The sequence below is a fragment of the Mobula hypostoma genome, chromosome 8, assembly GCF_963921235.1.
Source record: "Mobula hypostoma chromosome 8, sMobHyp1.1, whole genome shotgun sequence".
In the NCBI taxonomy this organism is placed as follows: Eukaryota; Metazoa; Chordata; class Chondrichthyes; order Myliobatiformes; family Myliobatidae; genus Mobula; species Mobula hypostoma.
In genome coordinates this window covers 128,286,381-128,309,881 of record NC_086104.1, presented here as the reverse complement: position 1 = coordinate 128,309,881, position 23,501 = coordinate 128,286,381, and the positions used below count along the sequence as shown (strand labels likewise).

The following is a 23,501-nucleotide window of genomic DNA, read 5'->3' as shown; positions in this document are numbered from 1 at the left end:
CTTCCCCGCAGAGAGTCAAGGAACAAAGAACCATGGAACCAACCCGATCAAAGAAAATCATCAACCCCCCCCCCCACGCATTAAAAAAACACGTAAACGGTAACAAAAAAAAAATCAAAAACAGAGAACCTAAAACCCAAAAGGCATATTTCAGTACCGTTCAGCTCAATGTTCATTACCTGCGGGCCATCCGACTCAAAAATTGCCGTAGTAGTAGTAACAATAAAAGAGCAACCAGAGCTGGGACTAGAAATAGAACACATCATCACATCCAGAAATCACACCACCCTGTCACCAATTTCAGGGAATTATATACCTTTATGCTTCAATCTCCCTGTTCTACAATACTCCCCAGTTCCACCATTCACTGCACATGTCCTCCCCCACTTTATCTTTCCAAAATGCTTCATTTCACACTTGTCTGAGTTGAATTCCATCTGCTATCCCCTTTCCCACTTTCCCTGTTGATCTAGATCTTGTTGTGGCCCCAGACAACATTCTTTGCTGTCATCCACAAACTTACTAAACATGGGGAATAATTTTTATCCAAATCCTTTAAATAGATGACCCACAACAGCGTCCTCAACAGTGATCCCTGAGGCACATCATTGGTCACAGGCCTCCAATTTGAAAAAACTCTCCTCTACCATCATCCTCTGATTCCATCCACCAAACTGATTGAATGAAATATAAATATTTACATTTACTTAAGCTCACCCTGGATCTTCTAGACCAGTCCAGCATGTGGGATCTTGTTAACGAGCTTGCACAAGTCCATGTAGACAACAGCTACCATCCTGCCTTCATCAGTTCTTTTGGTCACCACTTCAAAAAACTCTCAAGGTTCAATGTGAGAAATATTCGTGAGACACTAATTCCCATTGACAAAGTCATTGGCTATCCTGCTAGACTTCCCAAATACAGGTGGATCCTGTCTCTCAGAATCTTTCCCACTACTTATGTTATGCTCACTGGCCTGTAGTTCCCTGGCAAACCTTCTTAAATCAAGGCACAACATTAGCAACCCCCATCCCCATCACCCCCCCCCCGCAGTCTTCAGATATCTCACCCATGGCCAAGGAAGATACAAAAATCTCTCACAAGGAGGCAGCCATTTCTTCCTTTGCACCCCACAATGTCCTAGGGTACACTTGGGTCAGAGATTGGGGATTTATCCACCTTTATGCACCTCAATACTGCCAATGTCACCAGTTTCATAATATTGATGATTGTAAGGACATCCCTGCTCTCTGCCCTGAGTCCCCTAGCTTCCATGACCTTTTCCGTGATAAAAACAGACAAGAAATATTCACTTAAGACCCTGCCTACTTCCTTTGGCTGCACACCTAAATGCCCAAACTGTTCCTTAAGAGGATTATTCTCCCCCTACTTAACCCCTTGCTCTTAATGGACTTATAGAAACTCTTATAATTTTCCTTTACCTTACCTGCAAACAAAGCTGCGTCTAATTTATAATGACCAGTGTGTGCAAAAAATCTTGTGCTGCACCATTTTTTGCCCAGTGACAACAACATGTGCGCACTAAATAATTTCTTAAATAAAGGCAATGTAAATAAGCCAGTTCTAAAATCTGCAGACAGTTCATGGCAAACTCCACGTTGTCCACACCGCCCACAGCAGAAACCAGAAAAGGAGATGTGATCGTGTACAATCATGAAATATGCTTAACATGCCAACGAGGTAGAGGGTGACAAACTTTTGTGCGCAGTTTAAATTCATTTGTGCGCTAGTAGTGGAAAACGTGTGCGCACACACCTTAGATGGAACATTGCCAACAATATTCCAATATCCTCTTTTTTGGCCTTCTGATTTCCTTTTAAGGTGTACTTCATCCCTTATACTCCCCAAGAGATTGTCTTGGTCCCAGCTGCCTGTACCTGATCCTTTCCTCTTCCCTTACCCTGAGGATCAATAGTCCCCGTCATCCAAGGTACCCTAATCCTGCCAGCCTCACCCTTACTTGAAAGACTAGCAGAGCACGTGGGTGAAATGTAGTCAGATATTGATGAGAAAAGTAGAGGCTAAAGCTGTGTTTCCACCCACAGGGAGGAAGGAATTACTGAGTGCAGAATGAAGCAGGAGGATGGGGCTATGAGAATGCATTGATTTTGATCATCTAACCTGATACCGGTAGGTGCAGGATTTTCAATGTTAATACTTTCTCCCTTGACACTGACACTGGCAACAGCTTACAATAGCTTTTTCAATATTTTAATTTTATCCTTAAGTCACAATAATTCTGGTGGTTTAAAAGGGAGTGGCAGAGCCCAGCGAAGAGAGGTGATTCAGCAGACACAAGTGGATGTGTCATAATCTGTGAAAGTATCATTCCTGATTATCCCATTCTCTCTCTGTAGGCTTGACAGACAACCTGTTTACAGGCAACATGCAGAAGGTATGTTTCTGTCAACTTTGTGGGCTTGTGGTTGTGAAATACTCAGGACAGGGAGTTTAGATTCTTCTGCCTTGTTTTACTCTGTGTTTTTGTGAAACCTCGGCTGAGGAGGTGGGCCCTTTTCATCCAGCCATCCTCTTACAGTCAGCATCTCCAGAAGCAATTTGTTACCCACTGAGAACATAAGTGAGAGCTTTACATTGTGCTGGCATGTCCTCTTGAAGGGGATAGGCCCAGTGTAAATGCAGACACATGCCGGGGACCCACATAAAACGGTGCACACACTGGGGGAGACCCATGTAAACACAGGTATATGCCGTGGGGACCTGTGTAAATACTGACACTCCAGCGGGAAACTGTGTAACCAGATGTGCACTGACTGGAATCCGAATAACAAAACTAACACACACCAGCCTGGACCTGTATGAACACAGACACATGCCAGCAGGGACACATGCCTGGAGGGACCCATGTTAAAACTAACACAAATTGGCCTGGACCCATATTAACACAGACACATGCAGGCAGGGACCCATGTTAAAACTAACACACACCAGCCTGGACCCATGCCAGCAGGGACACACGCCTGCAGGGACCCGTGTTAAAACCAACATGCTGGTCTGAATCCATGTAAGCATAGCCCACGCTGAGAGGGACCTAAACAAACACTGAGACACTTGCATGAATTGCAAAATCAAGTTTATTGTCGTTTGCACCAGTCCATGCATGCACAGGTGCAATGAAAAGCTTACTTGCAGCAGTTTTGCAGGCACATTGCATCATGTAAGCAGCATTTACAAAGAAAACAAAAATCATACACTTCCTTTACCCCAAAAAAACCTAAAATAAAATGAAGTCCATTTTAGTATAAAGTGATCAAAGTGCTGTGAAATTGCAGTGATTCGGATTGTGCCAGTTGGTTAAAGAGCTGAATGGTTAAAGGGAAGTTCTATTGTGAATGTTAGTCATATCAAGGACCCAGGCTGATATAATATTTACCACATCTCCGTATTGTCATCAGTAGGCACTCTTTTTGACAATACTTATTGGAAGGGTAGTGTCCTGGTGCAGGTGAAAGGGTGTAGGCAGTTTAAATGGTTTGGCATAGACTAGATGGGCTGAAGGGCCTTTTTCTGCACTGTACTTTCCTATGACTCTATCTCCATCAACATCAAACGGTGGGACTTGGCTAAAAGGGTAAGGGACACAGAGGACCTGGGAACTGCAGTGCTTGCTCTCTCCCTATGCTGCGGACAGTGGGATAAGGACTACGTTGCTCAGGGTCCTGGGGACTGCTAATTAAGTTTTCTGGTCCTGGACCCACAGTCACGCTGCGTATAGGCTGATGCTGAGTGGCAAAGCAGAATAAATCTGTAAAGGAACTGCGAACACCTAAATGAGGAGAAAATATATCTTGTCTGTTTTTAAAAGGGCTAAAAGTAAGGTCTTTTGAGTTTTATCGGGACTACTGGCTGTGTGCTGCTGCTCTCTGTCCTCACAATGCTCTCCCTGCACTCACACCCACAGCAGCTACAGACTTCGACGGGGACCGTCTCCTCCAAGCACACAGGCAGTGCTCCAGGATCGCCGGCTTCTGCCATCCGTGTGAGTACCGAGAGAATTCCCGGGACCTTTCCATATAAACAGGTAGAATTGTAACAGCGGGTGGGCATTAGGTCAGCTGCTGTATACCACCCCTTCTTGCTTCCGATGTCTCAGCACCTGCTGCCCTCCTGTGTCGACTCAGGCAGCTTCTGAGAGCAACGAAGGACAGGTCCTGGTTCCTCAGGTGCGGCCGTGTCTCCCCTCCCAGGTCGTTTCTGGTTCTGCTACCAGCACCATGACCCTGTGAGTCAGAATTTGTCTTAATCCCTGATGCTCAGCATCTCACATGTTCTGCATTCAGGGTGCATCACATCCACATGCAGTGGAGCCAGCCACAGCGTCGGGGCAGGGAGACTGGCAGTGTGAGGAGCGAGTGGCAGTGTGCAGGAAATTCGTGAGGGATCAGGAAGGGCAGTGAGGGAAGTGGAGTGGGGAAGTGAGGGATGAGGAAGGGCAGTGAGGGAAGTGGGGTGGGGCAGTGAGGTGTGCAGGAGGAGCAGAGTAATTTAAAGTGGAAAAACACAACTTACTTTGAGAACAATAATCGAGGCGCGTACAGGAGATGGGGGGAAGCTGCCCCTGTTGGTGTTCAACGATGTGTTGTAGGTGGTAGTTAATGTGCAAAGGTGACACTGTCAGGAAGACTTGGCCTTGGAGATCCCTTCACCTTGGCTCTCCCACCAGATGAAGGAGAGCTTGTGCCCACTCAGGTTGTGTGGGTTCTGAGGCCAGTGTGTGGGAACTGTAGGCGTGGCAGGAGGTGAAGGACAGGTGGTGGGAGTGGGGGGTGGTGTTTGTGAGCTGGTTCAGCCCCTAAAACATTTCCACCTGTTCTGATACATTCTCAACATCATTCTGGTCTGATCTGTGGTGGATCAGTGGGACTGAGATGGGACTGCTCCTGGAGGTTGTGAATGGAGCTGGTCACCCTGACTGGTGAGGAGTGTGGGGTCAGTAGGGGTAAAGAGAATTACAGGGGCACGAGAAAGGACCTAGCCAAAATTGATTGGAAAGGAACACAGGAACACGAGCAGGGATAATGGCAAAGCAGCAATGGCTGGAATTTCTGGAGCAATTCGGAAGGTGCAGATACATACATCCCAAAGAGGAAGAAGTATTCTAAAGGCAGGATGACACAACTGTAGTTGACACTAGAAGCCAGCATAAAAGCCAAAGAGAGGGCATATAATACAACAAAAATTAGTGGGAAGTTAGAGGATTGGGAGGCTTTTAAAAACCAACAGAAAGCAACTAAAAACATCATAAAGAAGGAAAAGATGGAAGACAAAGGTAAGCTAGCCAATAATATTGAAGAGGATGCCAAAAGTTTCTTCAGATACAAAAAGTGTAAAAGAGAGGCGACAGTGTATATTGGACCACTGGAAAATTATGCTGGAGAGTTAGAAATGGGGGACAAAGAAATGGTCGATGAACTGAATAAGTATTTTGCATCAGACTTCACTGTGGAGGACACTAGCAGTATGCCAGAAGTTCAAGCATGTCAGGGTGCAGAAGTGAGTGCAGTTGCCATTACTAGGGAGAAGGTTCTTGGGAAACTGATAGGTCTGAAGGTAGATAAGTCACCTGGACCAGGTGGTCTACACTCCTGGATTCTAAAAGAGGAGGCTGAAGAAATTGTGGAAGCATTAGTTATGATCTTTTTGGAATCAATTGATTCTGGCATTGTTCCAGAGGACTGGAAAATTGCAAATGTCACCTCACTCTTCAAGAAGGGAGAAAGGCAGAAGAAAGGAAATTATAAGCCAGGTAGTCTAACCTCAGTGGTTGGGAAGATGTTGGAGTCAATTGTTAAGGATGTAACTTAGGGTACTTGGAGGAACATAATAAAATAGGCCAAAGTCAGTATGGTTTCCTTAAGGGAAAATTTTGCCTGACAAATCTGTTCAAATTCTCTGAAGAAATAACAAGCAGGAGAGACAAAGGGGAATTGGTTGACGTTATGTACTTGGATTTGCAGAAGGCCTTTGACAAGGAGCCACACACGAGGCTGCTTAACAAGCTAAGAGCCCATGTTAGTACAGGAAAGATACTAGCATGGATAAAGCAGTGGCTGATTGGCAGGAGGCAAAGAGTGGGAATAAAGAGAGCCTTTTCTGATCGGCTACCGGTGACTAGTGGTGTTTCACAGGACACTGTGTTGGGATTACTTCTTTTTAAATTATATGTCAATGATTTAGATGACAGAATAGATGGCTTTAGGCCAAATTTGCCGACGATACAAAGATAGGTGGAGGGGCAGGTAGTTCTGAGGAAGTAGAAAGGTTACGAAAGGACTTAGACAGATTAGGAAAATGGGCAAAGAAGTGGCAGATGAAATACTGTACAATGTTGGGAAGTGTATGGTCATACACTTTGGTAGAAGAAATATAAGTGTAGACTATTTTCTAAATGGGGAGAAAATTCAAAAATCTGTGGTGCAAAGGGAATTGGGAATCCCTGTGTAAGATTCCTTAAAGATTCATTTTGCAAATTGAGTCTGTGGTGAGGAAGGCAAATGTGATGTTAGCATTCATTTCGAGAGAACTAGATATAAAAGCAAGGATGTATTGTTGAGGCTTTATAAAGTACTGGTGAGGCCTCACTTGGAGTGAGCAGTTTTGGACCTGTTATCTAAGAAGGGATGTGCAGACGTTGGAAAGGGTTCAAAGGAGGTTCACAAAAATGCTTTTGTGATTGAAAGGCTTGTCAAATGAAGAATGTTTGATGGTTCTGGGCTTCTACTCGCTGGAATTTAGAAGAAAGAGGGGTGACTCATTGAAATCTGTCAAATGTTGAAAGGGCTCGATGGAGTGGATGTGGAGAGGATGTTTCCTCTGATGAGAGAGTCTAAGACCAGAGGACTCAGCCTCAGAATAGAGGGTGCCCTTTTAGAATGGAGATGAGGAGGAATTTCATTCGCCAGAGTGTGGTGAATCTGTGGAACTCATTGTCACAGGCAGCTGTGGAGGCCACAGGCAGAGGTTGATAGATTCTTGATTAGTTAGGGCCTGAAGGGATATAGGGCGAAGGCAGGAGATTGGGGCTGAGAGAGAAAATGGATCAGCCATGATGAAATGGCAGAGCAGACTCGATAGGCCAAATGGCCTAATTCTGGTCCTATATCTTATAGTCTTATGGTATTGCAGAGAAGGCTTACCAGGCTGACCCCAGAGAAGGCTGATTTCTCACAGGAGAAGAGATTCAGCAGACTCGACCTGTACCCTCTGAAGTTTAGAAGGATCAGAGGCAGTCTCATTGAGACTACAAAGATAAGGTAGTGAAGGAGACCCATTGGATACTTGCCTCCATTTTTTGAGACACAGAATCAAAGAGCCGGGAGCTTATGGTATAATTTAGTCAAACCTCGGTACACAGTACCGAGTGCGTTCCTGATTGGCATGCTACAGGAAGGGCCTGTTTCTGTACCGTACTTCTCTATGACTCTATAACGTGATTCCAGTGGAGAGGGTGGAGAAGGGATTCACCAGGCTGTTGCCTGAGATGGAGTGTCTCAGTTGTAAGGAGTGACTGGAGAGGCTGGGTCCCTTTTCACAGGAGTGGTAGAGACTGAAGGCAGACTTGACAGCGGTGAACATCACCATGAGGGATCGATATTAACAAAGTTTTCCCCCTGGTGGGGATATCTAACACTGGAAGTCATAAATTTAGGATGAAGGGTAAGAAGTTTAGAAAGGGTCTAAGGAAGATCCTTTTGACTTGGGAGAGGAGGGAGGGCTGCTGGAATCTGAGGGAGAGAAGGAGGCAGGCACCCTTACAACATTTAAGAAATATCTGAACAAGCACTTGGATCACCAAGGTGTGGAAGGCTAGAGACCGTGTGCTGGTAAATGGAATTGGTATAGATGGGTACGATAGTCTGCATGGCCTTAGTGGGCTGGAGGGCCTGTTTCAGTGTTGTGTAAGTTGATGACATTCCCTCCTTGCCGTCCTTCCGGTCCGTTATCCTGTAGATACAGCTGGGAGCGAGTGGTGGTGAGGAATGTAAAGGCATGCGCTAAGCTGCTGAAGGACAACATAATTTCAGTTAAACCAGCCGGTGAGGTGCTGTAATTGTCCTGTCCTTTTGATCTTCAGGCTAAATTGGACAAGCAAGCGCTGCCCTACAAGGAGCTGGCTGCAATTCCCAAAGACAAGGCGATTCTGGAGATTGAGCGCCCAGATCTGATGATCTTTGAACCACATTACAGCTACATGTATGCAGACAGGCCAGAAGTCCAGGGCTCTGTGGAGGTACTCCTTCAACCTCTCTATTTGGTAGAGCAGAATGAATTGGTTATTAGTTCCCCTGCTGTGTGAAGCTCAGGTCATTGGACTGCGGGGGGCGCTGGTTCATGAATCATTCTGTCCTAACACCAACGACAGCACTTGTTCCACCAGCCTCACGCACAGGAAATTCTCAGAGCAGGATTTCATTAATGAGTGGGATTACAGATGGGAGAAACAAGTGTATGAGGGTTCTCACAAACAAATAGCAGGGAAAAGTAAAACAGCATGTTGAAGTTGTGTAAGACATTGGTGCGGCCTCATTTGGAGTATTGTGTGCAGTTTTGGTCACCTACCTGCAGGAAAGATGTAAGTAAGGTTGAAAGAGTGCAGAGAAAATTTACAAGGATGTTGCTGGGTCTGGAGGACCTGAGTTATAAGGAAAGATTGAATAGGTCTGGACTTTATCCCTTGGAATGTAGGCGATTGAGAGGAGATTTGATGGAGGTATACAAAATTATGAGGGGTATAGTTAGGGTAAATGCAAGCCAACTTTTTCCACTGAGGTTGGGTGGGATGACAACTAAAGGTCATGGGTTAAGGGTGAAAGGTGAAAAGTTTAAGGGGAACATGAGGGGAAACTTTCGCTCGGGGCCATGAGAGTGTGCAGTGAGCTACCAGTGCAAGTGGTGCATGCAAGCTCGATTTCAACATTTAAGAGAAGTTTGGATAGGTACATAGATGGTACACAGGGGTCTGGAGAGCAATGATCCTGGTGCAGGTCAATGGGAGTAGGCAGTTTAAATGGCTTGGCACGGACTAGATGGGCCAAAGGGCTGTGCTGTACTTTTCTATGGCTCTATAAACAGCATAAATCTAAGTGGACACATAGAACATGTGAAGCACAGGCCATTTGGCCCACAATATTGTGCTGATCTTGATGGCAATTTCTACTAAATGTCCTTCTCCATATCCCTCCATCCCCCTCATATTCATGTGTCTATCTAGAAGCCTCTGCTAAACTGCCTGGTTCCATTACCATCCTAGTAACCCTGTTAGGACTAATTCCTGACATGAGACAGTGGTTCTGGCTTCAGACTTCCAACCAGGGAAGCGCCCTCCTTGTACCCAGCCCGGTGAGCCAGTCAGAGAAGCCTGAAGGTAGAGTTCAGTCTCCAGGAGACCAAGTGACCAGGGTCATCATTGCAAAAATTAGAAACGATTATATAATGTAACCACCTTTGAAACATCACTTTGCCCCATTCAAATGTTAGTAGTGATTTAGGACCTTTGTTTCACATGAATTGTTTTATTTGTATGTGTCTTAATATTTTAATCATTTCTTTTGGCAGCGCCAACATTCTCCACGACCAATGTCACCTCTCACCTACCCTGAGGTAAGATGACAAGTAGGGTGATTGACTCTGATGGAACTAACAAGCATGAGGGGTGGAATCTAGATTACACCATTGCTCCCTTGAACCTGAGCCACAGGTCTTTAACGGTCGTTAAGTCTTAACCGTTGGTGAGCCCACTTTGGAGTATTGTGTGCAGTTCTGGTTACTTACCTACAGGAAAGATATTAGTTAGTTTGGAAGAGTGCAGAGAAAATTTATAAGTGTGTTGCCGGGGCTTGAGGGCCTGAGTTATGTGTCACCATATGACTCATTTTCTTGCGGGCATTCACAGAAAATACATGGGAATGCAATAGAATCAATGATAAACTATACACAACAAAGACAAACAACCAATGTGCAAGAGACAACAAGCTGTGCAAATACAAAAAAAATTAATAAATAACATTGAGAACATGAGTTGTAGAGTCTTGAAAGTCAGTCCAAAGGTTGTGGATCAGTTCCATGTTGGGGTGAGTGGGGTTATCTGCTCTGGTTCAAGAACTTGATGGTTGAGGGCTAATAACTATAGACAGAGTGGTGAAGAGACTTTTGACACACTGGCCTTCATTAGTCAGGGGACTGAGTGTAAAAGTTGGGACACACATAAAAGTTGCTGGTGAACGCAGCAGGCCAGGCAGCATCTCTAGGAAGAGTTGGGATGTTGAGTTGCTGTTGTACAAGATATTGGTGAGTCTGCATTTGGAATATTGTGTTCAGTTTTGGTCATCCTGCTGTAGGAAAGAAATGCAGAGGAGATTTACAAGGATGTTGCTTGGACAGAGTTATGGAGAGAAGTTGAACAGATTGAGACTGTTCTCATTGGGGCATCGGAGAATGATGGGTGATCTTATATAGGTATGTAAAATCAAGAGGGTGAGGATGGGGTGAATGCATACAAGTCTTTTTTCTCAGGGTTATGGGAATCAGGGGCATAGTTGTATGTTAAGAAAGTGGAGAGATTTAATAGGAAACTGAGGGGCAACATTCAGAAAGAGAGTGGTCTGTGTTTGGAATGAGCTACCAGTGGAAATGGTTGGGAACAAGCTGCCAGTGGAATTTTTGGGAATGACTGCCAGTAGAAGTTTTGGGAACGAGCTGCCAGTGTAAGTGTTTGAGCCAGGTACATTAAGAGCATTTTCTTCATTTAGAGATGCAGTGTGGAACAGGCCATTCAGGCCCAATGAGCCACACCACCAGCAACCCACCTGTATTTAAACCCTAGCCTAATCGCAGGACAATATACAATAACTAATTAGCCTACTTATTGGTACATCTTTGAACCGTGGGAGGAAACTGGGGCACCCAGAGGAAATTCACACGGTCGAGGGGAGAACATAAAAATGAACTCCAAACTCCAGCACCCTGAGCTGTAATAGTATTGCGCTAACCACTAATCTCTCCTGGTGCCCTAAAAGGTACTTGGGTGGGTAAGTGGATAGAAAAGATTTTGGGGGTGGGATAAGGCTGAGAAAAGTCCATCTCCCACCCCCCCCCACCCCCATCCTCACCACATTCTACAGGGGTTGTATTGAGAGCATCCTGAGCAGCTGCATCACTGCTTGGTTCAGAAATTGCACCATCTCAGATCGCAAGACCCTGCAGCGGATAGTGAGGTCAGCTGAGAAGATCATCGGGGTCTCTCTTCCCACCATCACAGACATTTACACCACATGCTGCATCCGCAAAGCAAACAGCATTATGAAGGACCCCACACACCCCTCATACAAACTCTTCTCCCTCCCGGCAAAAGGCACCAAAGCATTCGGGATCTCACGACCAGACTATGTAACAGTTTCTTCCCCCAGGCCATCAGACTCCTCAATACCCAGAGCCTGGACTGACACCAACCTATTGCCCTCTACTGTGCCTATTGTCTTGTTTATTATTTATTGTAGTGCCTGCACTGTTTTGTGCACTTTATGCAGTCCTGGATAGGTCTGTAGTCTAGTGTAGTTTTTGTATTTTTTGTTACGTAGTTCAGTGTAGGTTTTGTATTGTTTCAGGTAGCACCATGATCCTGGAAAACGTTGTCTCATTTTTACTATGTCCTGTACCAGCAGTTGTGGTTGAAATGACAATAAAAAGTGACTTGACTTGACTTGACTTGATATGAGATAAGTGCAGACACGTGGGCATCTTGATTGGCATGGATCAGTTTTACCATTTCTGTGCTGTCTTACCCTGTGACTCTGTGGTCAGTTGCCACGGATTGACTCGCAGTGTGTCCACCGAGGTACAGCTTTATCTCCAGCAGTGGAGCAGAAGGTAAAGGTCCACCCTCTTACCTTTCAGTACGTGATGTACAAGGAGTGTCGGGATTGGGCGGATGAAAAGTCTCCAACATCTTCGATGGGATCAGCATGCAGTCGCCGTGGTTACATGTCCACTGGGAGCCTCCCACATCACTTCCACAGACCTGGTAGGGTCCTCATCACACTACTTTTTACTGAGCTGTTGGGTTATATTTATCAATGAATCCAATGTACTTGATTTGCAATAAGTAAAAAGTAATCAATTAAGTATTGGAAAAAGTGAGTATGTTACTTTGAGTGTGAGTAAGCTACAGTCTGGAAATCTGCTCCAATAAGGACTTTTGCTGTGGGTTTCACTCTCCCACTGTCATGTCCGCTTTCCTCTCTTCAGTATTTTGTACTTTATTCAGAGGAGCCCCTGGTGTTTCACAAAGTATATCCGACATACAGTGGACAACGAGAAAGAGAAGGTTAAACAACTCAGAGCTCCAGCTTGCATTCCACAGCATACTTTCAAGCTGAGGAATGAATACTCATAGAATGACTCAAGTGCATCGTGACTTTCATATTTTTGGCAAAGACACAAAACACTGCGTAATAATGACTTGTATTTCTATAGCAGCATCACAGTCTCAGTACAATCAGATGTGCCTCAGCACTGAGTGGAAACCTATACCTTACCATTATGGATTCCTGATTTAAGAGAAGATCTTTTCACACAAGAAAGCACCACGACGAGTTACCAGACTCATTCCTGGGTTGGTGATGTAACGGTGAACACACGGGAACAGGCCCTCCAGCCCACACTGTCTGTGCTGTGCTGGTGGTGATGCTGAATGAGGAGAGATTGAGCAGGTTGGGCCGGTATTGACCAGCATTCAGAAAACCTCACTGGAAGTTACAAAATTCTTAGTGTTTCCAGGATGGATGTGGGGTGATATTCATTCCCCAGGTTTGGTGTCCAGAGTCACCGTTTCAAAATAAAAGTTTGGACATTCAGGACAGGGATGGGAAGAACTTTCTTCATCCATAGTGAATCCTCCAAACTCCCCCCACTGAAGGGGTTTAGCTACTGAATGAATTCACTACTCAGAGGAGTAGATTGTTAGAAAGTAATAGATTAAAGGGATGTGATCTTCATTGCATAATGCAACTGAGGTTAACAGTCAGCCATAAGACATAGGAGCAATTTTGACCATTTAGCCCATCGAGTCTGCTCTGCCATTCGATCATGGCTGATTTATTTTCCCTTTCAGCCCCGTTCTCCTGCCTTCCCCCTGTAACTTTTGACAGCCTTGCTAATCAAGAACCTGTCAACCTCTGCTTAATGACTTGACCTCCACAGGCATCTGTGGCAGTGAATTCCACAGATTCACCACCCTCTGGCTAAAGAAATTCCGCAACTGTTACTATTGGATGGAAATGCATATCCTCGGGGATGAAGGGTCTGCTTTTGATGCATTACTTTAAATTGTGGCACCTTGTTTAACCTGATTTTAGTGTCAACCAGTCCTTGGGCTCTCAAGGCCTGAGCACCAGAATATCCTTCCTAAACGTCTTGCTACTTCTCTTTACTCCATTAAGACATCCTGAAAACCCACCACTGATCAGGCTTATGGGCTTTGTTCCACCACTATTTCATGTGATTTAATGTCACATTTTATTTGGTATGCACCGTGGAGGCTCTTGGAACGCTGTTGCATTAAAGGTTCACATAAGTTCAAAGTTCATCCTTTGAAATTTGAACCTTGAACTTTGAAATCATTGTTCATTAAGGTGTGGCCATTAGGAAGCATAACAACCCAAAGTTCCATAAACACCAATAACACAACATGAACTATTTCAGTGATTTTATATAAATATTATTTGGGTCACAGGAGAATTGTTACATGATGCTACAAAATTTATATGAGAAGGAAAATGTTGTCTTTATTTAACTTTTTGTCCTAGAGCGGGAGGTACTGGTGCACCACCTCAAAGGCTCCAACGCCTTGTGTACACAGTTTCTGTCCTGTGTTAGAATCCTGCTGGGTACCATGAGACTGAATAAGAGCTGAAACTGCTGTTGTGTTAGCTTTATTTCTAATTTAGAAATGTTGTTCCTCTCGTTGTGGTGCATCGGGCAGCAACCTTGCTATTTCTTTAGCATTTGTCTGTTTTTTTTTAACGAGGCCGAGTTGCTAGCTGGATTTGAACCTGGAACCACTCGCCTCAAAGTCTGGTGCAGATGCCCCTGCAGCATCGGCTGTCAAACTTAGAATTAGTTCCATCATATTTTCTCCAGAATACAGTAAAACTCTGGCCCATTACCCTTGTATTTGGAAATCCAGATGTTTCTGCATCTGGCTCTGTTGTAAGAGAGGAATGAAATAAAAGGTGTGGCTGCCCAGAATGATGCATTCTAAAAGACTCCACTGATTCTCGGTGATATCCCTGAGTTCCCCATCCACCTAGTGTGGACCTAGTTCCTGTGCTTCCTTTAAAGTTAAACTAAGAATTCACTGAAAAGGTTAATAACATACCGTACGACACTTAAAAGGAAAAAATAATTATATATATATGATGGAACATTCATGGAATAACATCCAATACTTCAGAATATCTAATAATCCATCACCAAATTCCCAAATGCATTTTACCGTGCTTGTTTCATTTGCAATTGTTAGCATTCATTACCATTCCTTAAATTGGCCAAGAGATGGCGATGGTGAGCTGACACAGTTGGTACTTGTGTGAAGACCAGAAGACTTTGGAGCAGAATTGGGCCATTTGGCCCATCAAGTCTGTTCCATCATTCAATCATGGCTGATTAATTTTTGCTCCCAACCCCATTTTCTTGTCTTCTCCCTGTAACTTTTGACACCCTTTTTAATCAAGAACCTAGCAACTTCTGTATTAAATAAACCCAATGACTTAGCCATCATCACACCACTGTATGTCATAGTCATAGTCATACTTTATTGATCCCGGGGAAAATTGGTTTTCATGAATGCTGTGAATTCCACAGAGTCACCATATAAATACTATCATATACTACCTTGAGATTCAATTGCTTGCAGGCATATACAGGGAAAAAAGAAATACAACAGAACTTTACGGAAATCTGTTTGTGAACAAAGACTGTGCAAAAGACAAACTTTGCAAGTAAAAATAACACTGAGAATGAGTTGTAGCAATTCCTTGAAAATGAGTCTGTAGGTTGTAGAGTTAGCTCAGAGTTGTGGTGAGTAAAATTATCCACGCTGGTTCAGGAGCCTGGTGATTGTAGGGTAAAACTGTTCCTGAACCTGATGGTGTGAAATCTAAGGCTTCTGTGCCCTCTGCCCACTGGTAGCAGTGAGAAGAGGACGTGGCCTGGATGGTGGGGGTCCTTGATGATGGATGCTGCTCTCTTGTGGCAGTCCTCCATGTAAATGTGCTCAATGGTGGGGAGAGCTTTGTCTGTGATGGACTGGGCTGTACCCACCATTTTCTGTGGTCTTTTCCATTCCTGACCATTGGTGTTTCCATTCCAGGCCATGATGCAGTGAGTTGGAATAATCTCCACTGTGCATCTATAGAAGTTTGTCAGAGATTTTGGTGACATGTCAAATCTATGCAAAACTTCTAAAATAAGTAGTTTGCCTCCTTCACCATTATCCTCATCAGTTGCGTTGAAGATGCCTCAGTATTCCTGCATGGTTTATGTAACTCTGGGGGAATTGATGGAATGTGTGACTGAGCAGAGGGAGTGAGCTTCTAGCAGCAAGTTTGATGCCTTCACTTGTTCCTGCTCTGATTTGTTCCAGATATCGGCACCAACATGTACAGAAAGCGGCCGATCTACAAACAGAACGGTAATCTCTCTTTTGTTTCACACTAACTTCTCATTTGCTGTTTTTGTTACTATTGTGCCCCACGCCCTCACCATCCAGTGCAACCACGTCAAACTTTCGCCCTTGCTGGAACACCTTACTACTGAGAGCTTTCACCATGGCTGGGCTGTCCCACCAGCTGCAATGAACAGGGTTCGAAATCATGTCAGGTTGGCGCCCACAATCGTTCTCCATAAATTTACTGTAACTGCCCTCGCGCTGGGATACTGGGCTCAGAGCTACAAAATGTTTCTTCCCCACTCTGGCACTCTTTCCCTGAAACTCATCAAATCACAGTCTGTCCCTTTGACCCACAGAAATCTTCAGACAACCTGTCTTGTGACAGCATGTATATGAATAATTCAAAACATAGTCTATACTTCAAATATTGGGCTCTTGCTGTTGGTGCTGAACTCGTTGCACATATTTTCTACCAGAGCATCCCTTTGTGTCCACTTTGGTGCAATGAAATGGGTAATTGTGGTGTGTCCTGTACGGCATCAAGTATATCATCAGAGGAACCTGTGCTAGCTATATATGTGTATATTCATATTCCCCTGAATGTATCTGATCAGTTCAGGAGGTGAGGGTTTCAGTCCCTTGAGCCTGTTGTCGCCTTCCGTGTGGTCATTGCTGGTCTGTGTCTCATTTATACACAAGCACCCTTAATATCTTTCAGTAAACCTAATTTAAAGTAAGTACCAGACCCAACCTCAACTTGGTGAGTTAAAACATTTCTTCCCCCCTTTTCCTGATACAATTGTTTTGAAACCTTCCTGTGAAATGCCCTTTCAGGGTAATTTCCCCCTATTTCTGAGACCTCCTGAACTCAGCCAACAAAGACAATTTCTGTCTGCCATCCCGATATGCTCTGTTTATATCATTGGGCTTTAGTTAAGTGATGTCCTAAGCTTACCAAACCTGTGTCATCTCTCTCCCTCAATGAGCCCAGGCATTATTCCAGTCAATAAGTACCATAATCTTTCCAAGGTTTAAGGTCTCATATCGGAGGTGTAGTGCCCAGAAGTGAGCACAACGATCCACATGAGGACTAACCAGGCTTTGATCATGTGTGTGCACGTGCACATGGACCCCTAACTGAGTGGCCATTTCCCATGGATCTGACCATCCCCTTTATCCATTGATGCCTCTTTTTAATATTTCCATCTGCACTGCAAACCATAATCTGTTTGTATCTGTGGAAACATGGAAGTGTTAAATTTATCTAACAAATTTCAGTGGCTCACCATTGTGATTCATCACCGCTTGGCTCGGAGATTTCATCTGCTTCATTTTTAACCAAACATCTCCCATGAGGGGCATTATCAAATGCTTGTAGAAGCGTACGTTATTATAACTGTTCACTGGATTCATCGTGTTGTCCTTCCTGTGTGGAGACCACACAGTTATAGTGTGGTTACAGCATGGGAGTAGGCCATTTGGCCCATCAAGACTGTGCCAGATTTGTGCAAGTCAATCCAGCTAGTTCCATTGCCCTGAAATTTTTTTCCTTCCAATGATGATCCAATGTATTTGTCTCCACTACTACTCTTGACAGAAATTAAATCCTATCCCCTTAAGGAATTCAGTAAAATTGGCCAAATATAACCTTCCCTTAACAAATATATACTTGCAGATACTTAATCTGTTCCTTTCTAAATTATGTTCCCTTGGAAAGGCTTCAAGTTATTAGCTTATTATTGTCATGTAACGAACTAGCTAGTAATTAATTTGTATGTCCCTGCCTTCCATTTTACACATGGTGGCACATTAACCAGTCCTCTTATCCTCTGACATTACTCTTGCAGCAAAAGGAAATTGAAAAACTGGGCAGAGCTGCTCCAGTTCCCTCCCCTAAATCCCAGATATATTTCATCTAGGCTGATGACATGAATATCGATTTCCCTTACTGGCAAAAAAATCCTTCCCCTTCTTCTATTCCCCACACTGGCCTCTTACCTCTTCTCACCAGTGTATCAACCTCCCCTTGGGTCCTGACCTCCCCCCCTCCCCCCCCCCGTCTCCTATGGTCCACTCTCCTCCCCTTTCAGATTCCTTCCTCTCCAGCCCTTTACCCATCTGGTTTCACCTGACAACTTCCAGCTCGTCCTCCTTCCCCTCCCGCCACCTTTTTATTCTGGCATCTTCCCCTTTCCTTTCCAGTCCTGAAGAAAGATATTGGCCCAAAACATTGACTGTTTATTCATTTCCTTAGATCCTGCCAAACCTGCTGAATTTCTCCAACATGTTGTATGTGTTGCTGGAGATTTATTCTTTTTTTAATACTGCCACTTTTACTTTGCTCTCTCATTGGATATTTAATTTGCTTTAACCACAGCTTCTTTTATGAAAACTCGTAGAACTTCATTCAGAATGTCTGCACATGTCACCATCTATTAGCCCCAGTTCCTCTGTTGCCCTTTTGTTCTTTTGTACATAAAATATTTCGGATTTTAAAAAAAGTTTCTTTTCATACCCTCATTGTTTTCCTAATTTTTCTATTTCTATACCAAGATCTCTGCTGCATGTGGTCTGATGACTCTTGCAAACCAGGGGTCCAGATTTGGCAGTCTTACCCTTTTACTTTGTGGGAACTCCTTGTATCTCCTCGTAGAACTGCCTGGTGTAACCTAACCCCTAACGAGGTATATTGCAATAGATCAAGCTGTTTACTCACTCCTTAAAACCACAAGATATAAGAGCAGTATAAGGCCACTTAATTCTGTTCCACCGTTCAACCATAGATGATATTTTTAAAACCTCATTCCCTTGCCTGTTCCACGTAACCTGCTTACCTATCAAGAACCTATTAATCTATGCCTTTAATACACTCAATAGCTTGGCTGCCACAACATTCTGTGGCAACAGATTCCACAGATTCACCTCCCTGTGACTGAAGAAATTCCTCCTCAGCTCAGTTCTAAAGGGGCATCCCTCTATTCTGAGGCTGTACCCTTGGATTCTGGACTCTCCTACTGATGGAAGTTCTGTTCTTAACAATCAACTCTCATTTAACAACAAATGCTTACCAAGTAATCTATTATTCCGTTTTCCTTCTTTTCCTTTTCTTTATTTGCAGAGTTACTTTTAATGTTTCTCTCTCTCTCTCTTTCTCTCTCTCTCTCTCTCTCTCTCTCTCTCTCTCTCTCACACACACACACACACACACACACACACACACACACACACACACACACACACCTGGCAGAACTCAGCAGGTTGGGCAGCACCTATGGGGGGAAGTGAGCAGTCAATGTTTTGGGCTGAGACCCTTCATCAGAGCTGAAAAGGAATGGGGTCGAAAGCCAGAATAAAAAGGTGGAGGGAGAAGATAACCATTCCTGTTCAAAAATGTTTAATTGGCTTAACCAGTAAGCTGCCCTTTCTCTGCACTGTAACCATAGGTGTAAAGTAATGATTTAAAAGACCCATTTTTTCCCCTTAATTCCTTTTATACAGTCGACCTTCAGTAATCCGACTACCTGTAATCCGGTTCCTTCGATAATCTAGCACTGATTATGTTTAATGTGATCCTTCTGTAATTCAGCATTTTCACTAATCCGGTATTCCTCAGGTCCCAGTGGTGCCAGATTAGTGAAGGTCGACCTGTACTGTAATTTTATTTTGTGTGTCTACATGAAAGAAGCCACCAGGTCTAGAGTGAAAGTGGAGCTAAAACAAATTGCATTCAGTGAAAGGCAGTATTGGAGGAGTTATTGTTCCTGACAGGTGAAGACTTGGTGAATGTTATCCCAAGGCCTTGAATGAGCTTCAGGTGGAGATGGTGAATTCACCTTTCAAAGTTCAGCAGGATGGAAGGTGACTAGCGTAACCCATGACAGTAAACCTCTGATAATCTACAATCCCATTGTTCAGAAATCCCAATTGCTCAGGGTCTGTGCACCAAGAATTGGTTAGCATGGGCCTGGTGAACTGAAGGGCCTGTTTCTGTCCAGTGTGGAATGATGTGGAACTATCAGGTCATCCATTCTGTTAGAAAATAAAAGAAGGAAAGTCATTTTATAACTGGTGAGTAATTGGAAATAGTTGGTACTCAGGGGCGTCTGGGTGGCCTTGTATAGGGTCAGCAGGAAGGTACAGCAAGCAACCGGGACGTCACTATCTGAGGTTTTGTATTGAGTTTAACCAGGGCCCTGGTGATAGTGCACCAGGAGTATCATGTACAGTTCTGGTCCACCAGGACATGCTTGCAAAAAAGCTAACGAAGGGTCAAGTTGTACCACATTTGAGAATGGATAATGAGGCAGATAAAAGACCACCTGGGTGGCAGTGATCATAGGAAGGTGGATTTCTGAGCTGATTTTTGAGAGAGAGAAATTTGGTTCAAAAACTCCCGTGTTTATTTTAAATAAAGGGAATTGCAGTGAACGAGGGAAGAGTTGTCTTGAGTGGGTCGGGCAGACAGATTAGAGGGAGTGGCAGTTGGCAAACAGTGACAGGCTTTGGAGCTACCTAACCACACAGCATGATGGGCATGAGTGAAGAGGAAACCTTCTTTGGGGGGGCGGATATGAGGGGTGGGATGCGGCAGCCATGGATGACCAAGGAACTCATTTGAAAGGAACAGGAGTCAGCATTGGAGCCAAAGTTTGGGGTCAGTTCAGAATCCAGTGACGGAGGACAAAAGGGAGGAAATAAGCTCAGGGGGCAAGCTATCATGAACACAAAAGCAGACATTTTGAATTCCTGTTAAGCATATGAAAACAAAGATTGAGGTCTAAGTGAACATAAACCAGTAGGGGATGAACTGAGGAAACAGTTCTGGGGAAGGAAGGGCAAGGGAAATGATGGAGGAGTTACACTGAGGATAGACAACAAACAGCCCTTTAATACTGAGAGTGCGGCAGAAGAACTGGAGTAAGTACTGTGGCTGGCATGGACTGGTTGAGCTGAAGGACCCTTGTCCTTGCTGTATTGCTGTCTGACTCTCACACTCGGTGCCCCCACCACTGCTACAGCTACAGATACTAGTGCAGCCAATGATACAAGTCCTGCTCAGCCTAGAATTCTACTGAGACAGTGGAGCACTGAGTACATTGTAGGACTTTGTGACTAAGACATGCGAGAGCCACAGCTCTTCCATTACGACGTAATTGTGTTAGACATCGTCTCTTAAAATAAACACACCAATTCAATGACTGTTTGTGAATTATGTAGAACCGTTTCTATTATGAACAATGTGTGTCATCTGTCACCCATTACATTGCCCTACAATAACCTTCCAAAATGAACACAAAATTCTTTTCACTTCCCTTCACCCACCTTCATTCGGTTTGGAAGTTCACCTGAGTATTATCCGATACCCTCTCTCTTCCTGCTGTCAGTGACCTGTTCCACCAGTGTAGTGCGTGCTGTTGGACTCATTCCATCGGCTGTTTTGTTTTCTTGCTGCAGAGCCGTTACCTGCGCTTCCACAGAGCAAATATATTGAGGATATCATCATTGAATCGTCAAAGTTCCCAGCTGCTCAGCCTCCCGATCCCAACGCTCCAGCCAAGATCGAGACAGAGTACTGGCCGTGCCCTCCGTCGCTCGCGGTCGTGGGTAAGGTAGCCACTGCACTCACCAGTCTTCTTCACTGAGCTTCCACTTCTCTCGGCCCCTGCTGACAGTGTTCTGCACAGATGCTGCTACTTGCAGGTTTCATCCCGGCATCTTTGCGAGGGGTGTCTCATGTTTCTGTCACACACAGGCACTGATATGTGCTCGTACACACCAACGCATACACGTACACATGCACGCACGTATGCACACTCTTACAGCAGTCAGTGGTGTTTTACGAGGAAGTTGTACCAAGGCATCTCCTCCCATTTTGTCCACCCCTCATCTTGTGCACCCTCAGTTGCTGAAACCAAGTGTAGCCTTTCACTTGGGAATGGTCCTCACTGCCCTATTGTCCCTCTCATTCATTTTACTATGAGGTTGTTCAGGGAGGTTACTCCCACTGCCCAACTGCCCAGGTCAGAGAGAGGAGTATTACCCTCAGCTCCCCACCAACTATTAAGGTGGAGTTTCCATGGATACAATCAAAGGCCAAAGAAAGCTGCCACCCCCCTTCCCCCATCACACAGAGCTAGACCAGGATGTGAATGGCCGAATGGTACCAGAATGGTCAAGGAGCTGGGGCTGGAGTTGGCTGTACTCAGGATCATTTGGGAGGCTGAAGATATTATAGGCAAGACTTTTGAAGAGGTGGTCACAACCAGAGTAGACGAGTGACTACCAGGAGAGGTAAAGGGATTAAGAAGTCAGTACAGGCTCCCTTGTGGCTTTTCCCCTCAGCAACAAGAGGACAGTCCAACAAGAGGCGGATTTAGTCAAGAAGGAAAAGGAAAAGTATGTAAAGCTTTGGAAGTCAGGATCAAACGAAGCGCGTGAGCAAGATAAAGAAATTAGAAAAGAACTAAAGTAGGGAATTAGCAAAGCCAAGAAGGGCCATGAAAAGTCCTTGGCAGATAGGACTAAGGTGAATTCCAAGGCATTCTATATGTACATCAAGCGTAAGAGGATAACTAGGGAAAGCATGGGACTGCTCAAGGATAAAGGGGGAACATATGCTTGGATACAGAGAATGTGAATGAGGTACTTAATGAGTACCTTGCTTCATTATTTACCAAGAAAAGGATATGGAGGATCAGGAGATCAGTGCTGAGTGTTTAATTATGTTAGGGCAGTTAGAGGTCAGGAAGGAGAAAGTGTTTTGTTCCTAAGGAGTATTAAGGTGGATGTCATCAGGGCCCAGTGGGATTTACCCCAGATTATTGAAGGAGGCAAGAGACCAGGTTGCTGGGCCCTTGACCAGTATCTTTGTGTCCTCTCTAGCCACAAGCTTGGTCCCAGAGGACTGACAGAGTGACTAATGTTGTACCTCTGTTTGAGAAGGGAACAAGGAAAAATCTTGGGAACAATATACCGGTGACTCTCACATTAGTTGTAGGGAAATTGCTGGAGAACATTCTTAGGGACAGGATAGATGAGCATTTGGAAACCCATGGCCTATTAGGGAGAGACAGCGTGGCTTTGTGCGTGGCAAGAGGTGCCTTATAAACTTGATTGAGTTTTTTGACAAGGTGACAAGAGAGATTGATGAGGGTAGGGCAGTGGTTGTTATCTGTATGGATTTTAGTGAGGCATTTGACAAAGTCCCTCATGGGAGGTTAATCCAGAAGATTAAGATGCGTGGGATCTGTGGCAAATTGACTGTTTGGATTCAGAACTGGCTTGCGTGTAGGAGACGGAGTGTAGTGAATAAAGGGACTTATTCAAGCTGGAGGTCTGTAACTAGTGGAGTTCCGCAGTGATCTCTGTTGGGACCTACATTACATAAGAAATAGGTGCAGGAGTAGGCCATCTGGCCCATCGAACCTGCCCCACCATTCAATAAGATCATGGCTGATCGGTCCGTAAACTCAGCTCCATCTACCTGCCTTTTCTCCATAACCTTTAATTCCCTTACTATGTAAAAACCTACCTAACTGTATCTTAAATATATTTAGTGAAGAAGCCTCAACTGCTTCCCCGGGCAGAGAATTCCACAGATTCACCACTCTCTGGGAAAAACGGTTTCTTCTCATCTCCGTCCTAAATCTTCTCCCCTGAATCTTGAGGCAATGTCCCCTAGTTCTAGTCTCACCTACCAATGGAAACAATTTTCCTACTTCTATCTTATCTAGCTTTTTCAAAATTTTGTGTGTTTCTATAAGATCCCCTCTCATTCTTCTTAATTCCAGAG

The 23,501-nt window shown here is 44.4% G+C and overlaps 1 protein-coding gene across 8 annotated transcripts in view; it reads left to right on the top strand.

The window, feature by feature from the left end:
* The window catches only part of LOC134350928 (dematin-like), a 71,727-nt gene that overhangs the window by 34,514 nt on the left and 13,712 nt on the right, over positions 1–23,501 (top strand). For 5 of the 8 annotated variants that reach the window (XM_063056779.1, XM_063056778.1, XM_063056777.1 and 2 more), the window contains exons 2-9: positions 2,067–2,151; positions 2,379–2,416; positions 3,944–4,021; positions 8,117–8,272; positions 9,598–9,642; positions 11,935–12,061; positions 15,683–15,730; positions 21,164–21,313. In XM_063056779.1, coding sequence (XP_062912849.1) covers positions 2,408–2,416; positions 3,944–4,021; positions 8,117–8,272; positions 9,598–9,642; positions 11,935–12,061; positions 15,683–15,730; positions 21,164–21,313 — 613 coding nt within the window. In that variant the 5' untranslated portion in view covers positions 2,067–2,151; positions 2,379–2,407. The remainder of the gene's footprint in view (positions 1–2,066; positions 2,152–2,378; positions 2,417–3,943; positions 4,022–8,116; positions 8,273–9,597; positions 9,643–11,934; positions 12,062–15,682; positions 15,731–21,163; positions 21,314–23,501) is intronic. The other 3 variants (XM_063056782.1, XM_063056781.1, XM_063056783.1) reach the window with 3 other exon arrangements.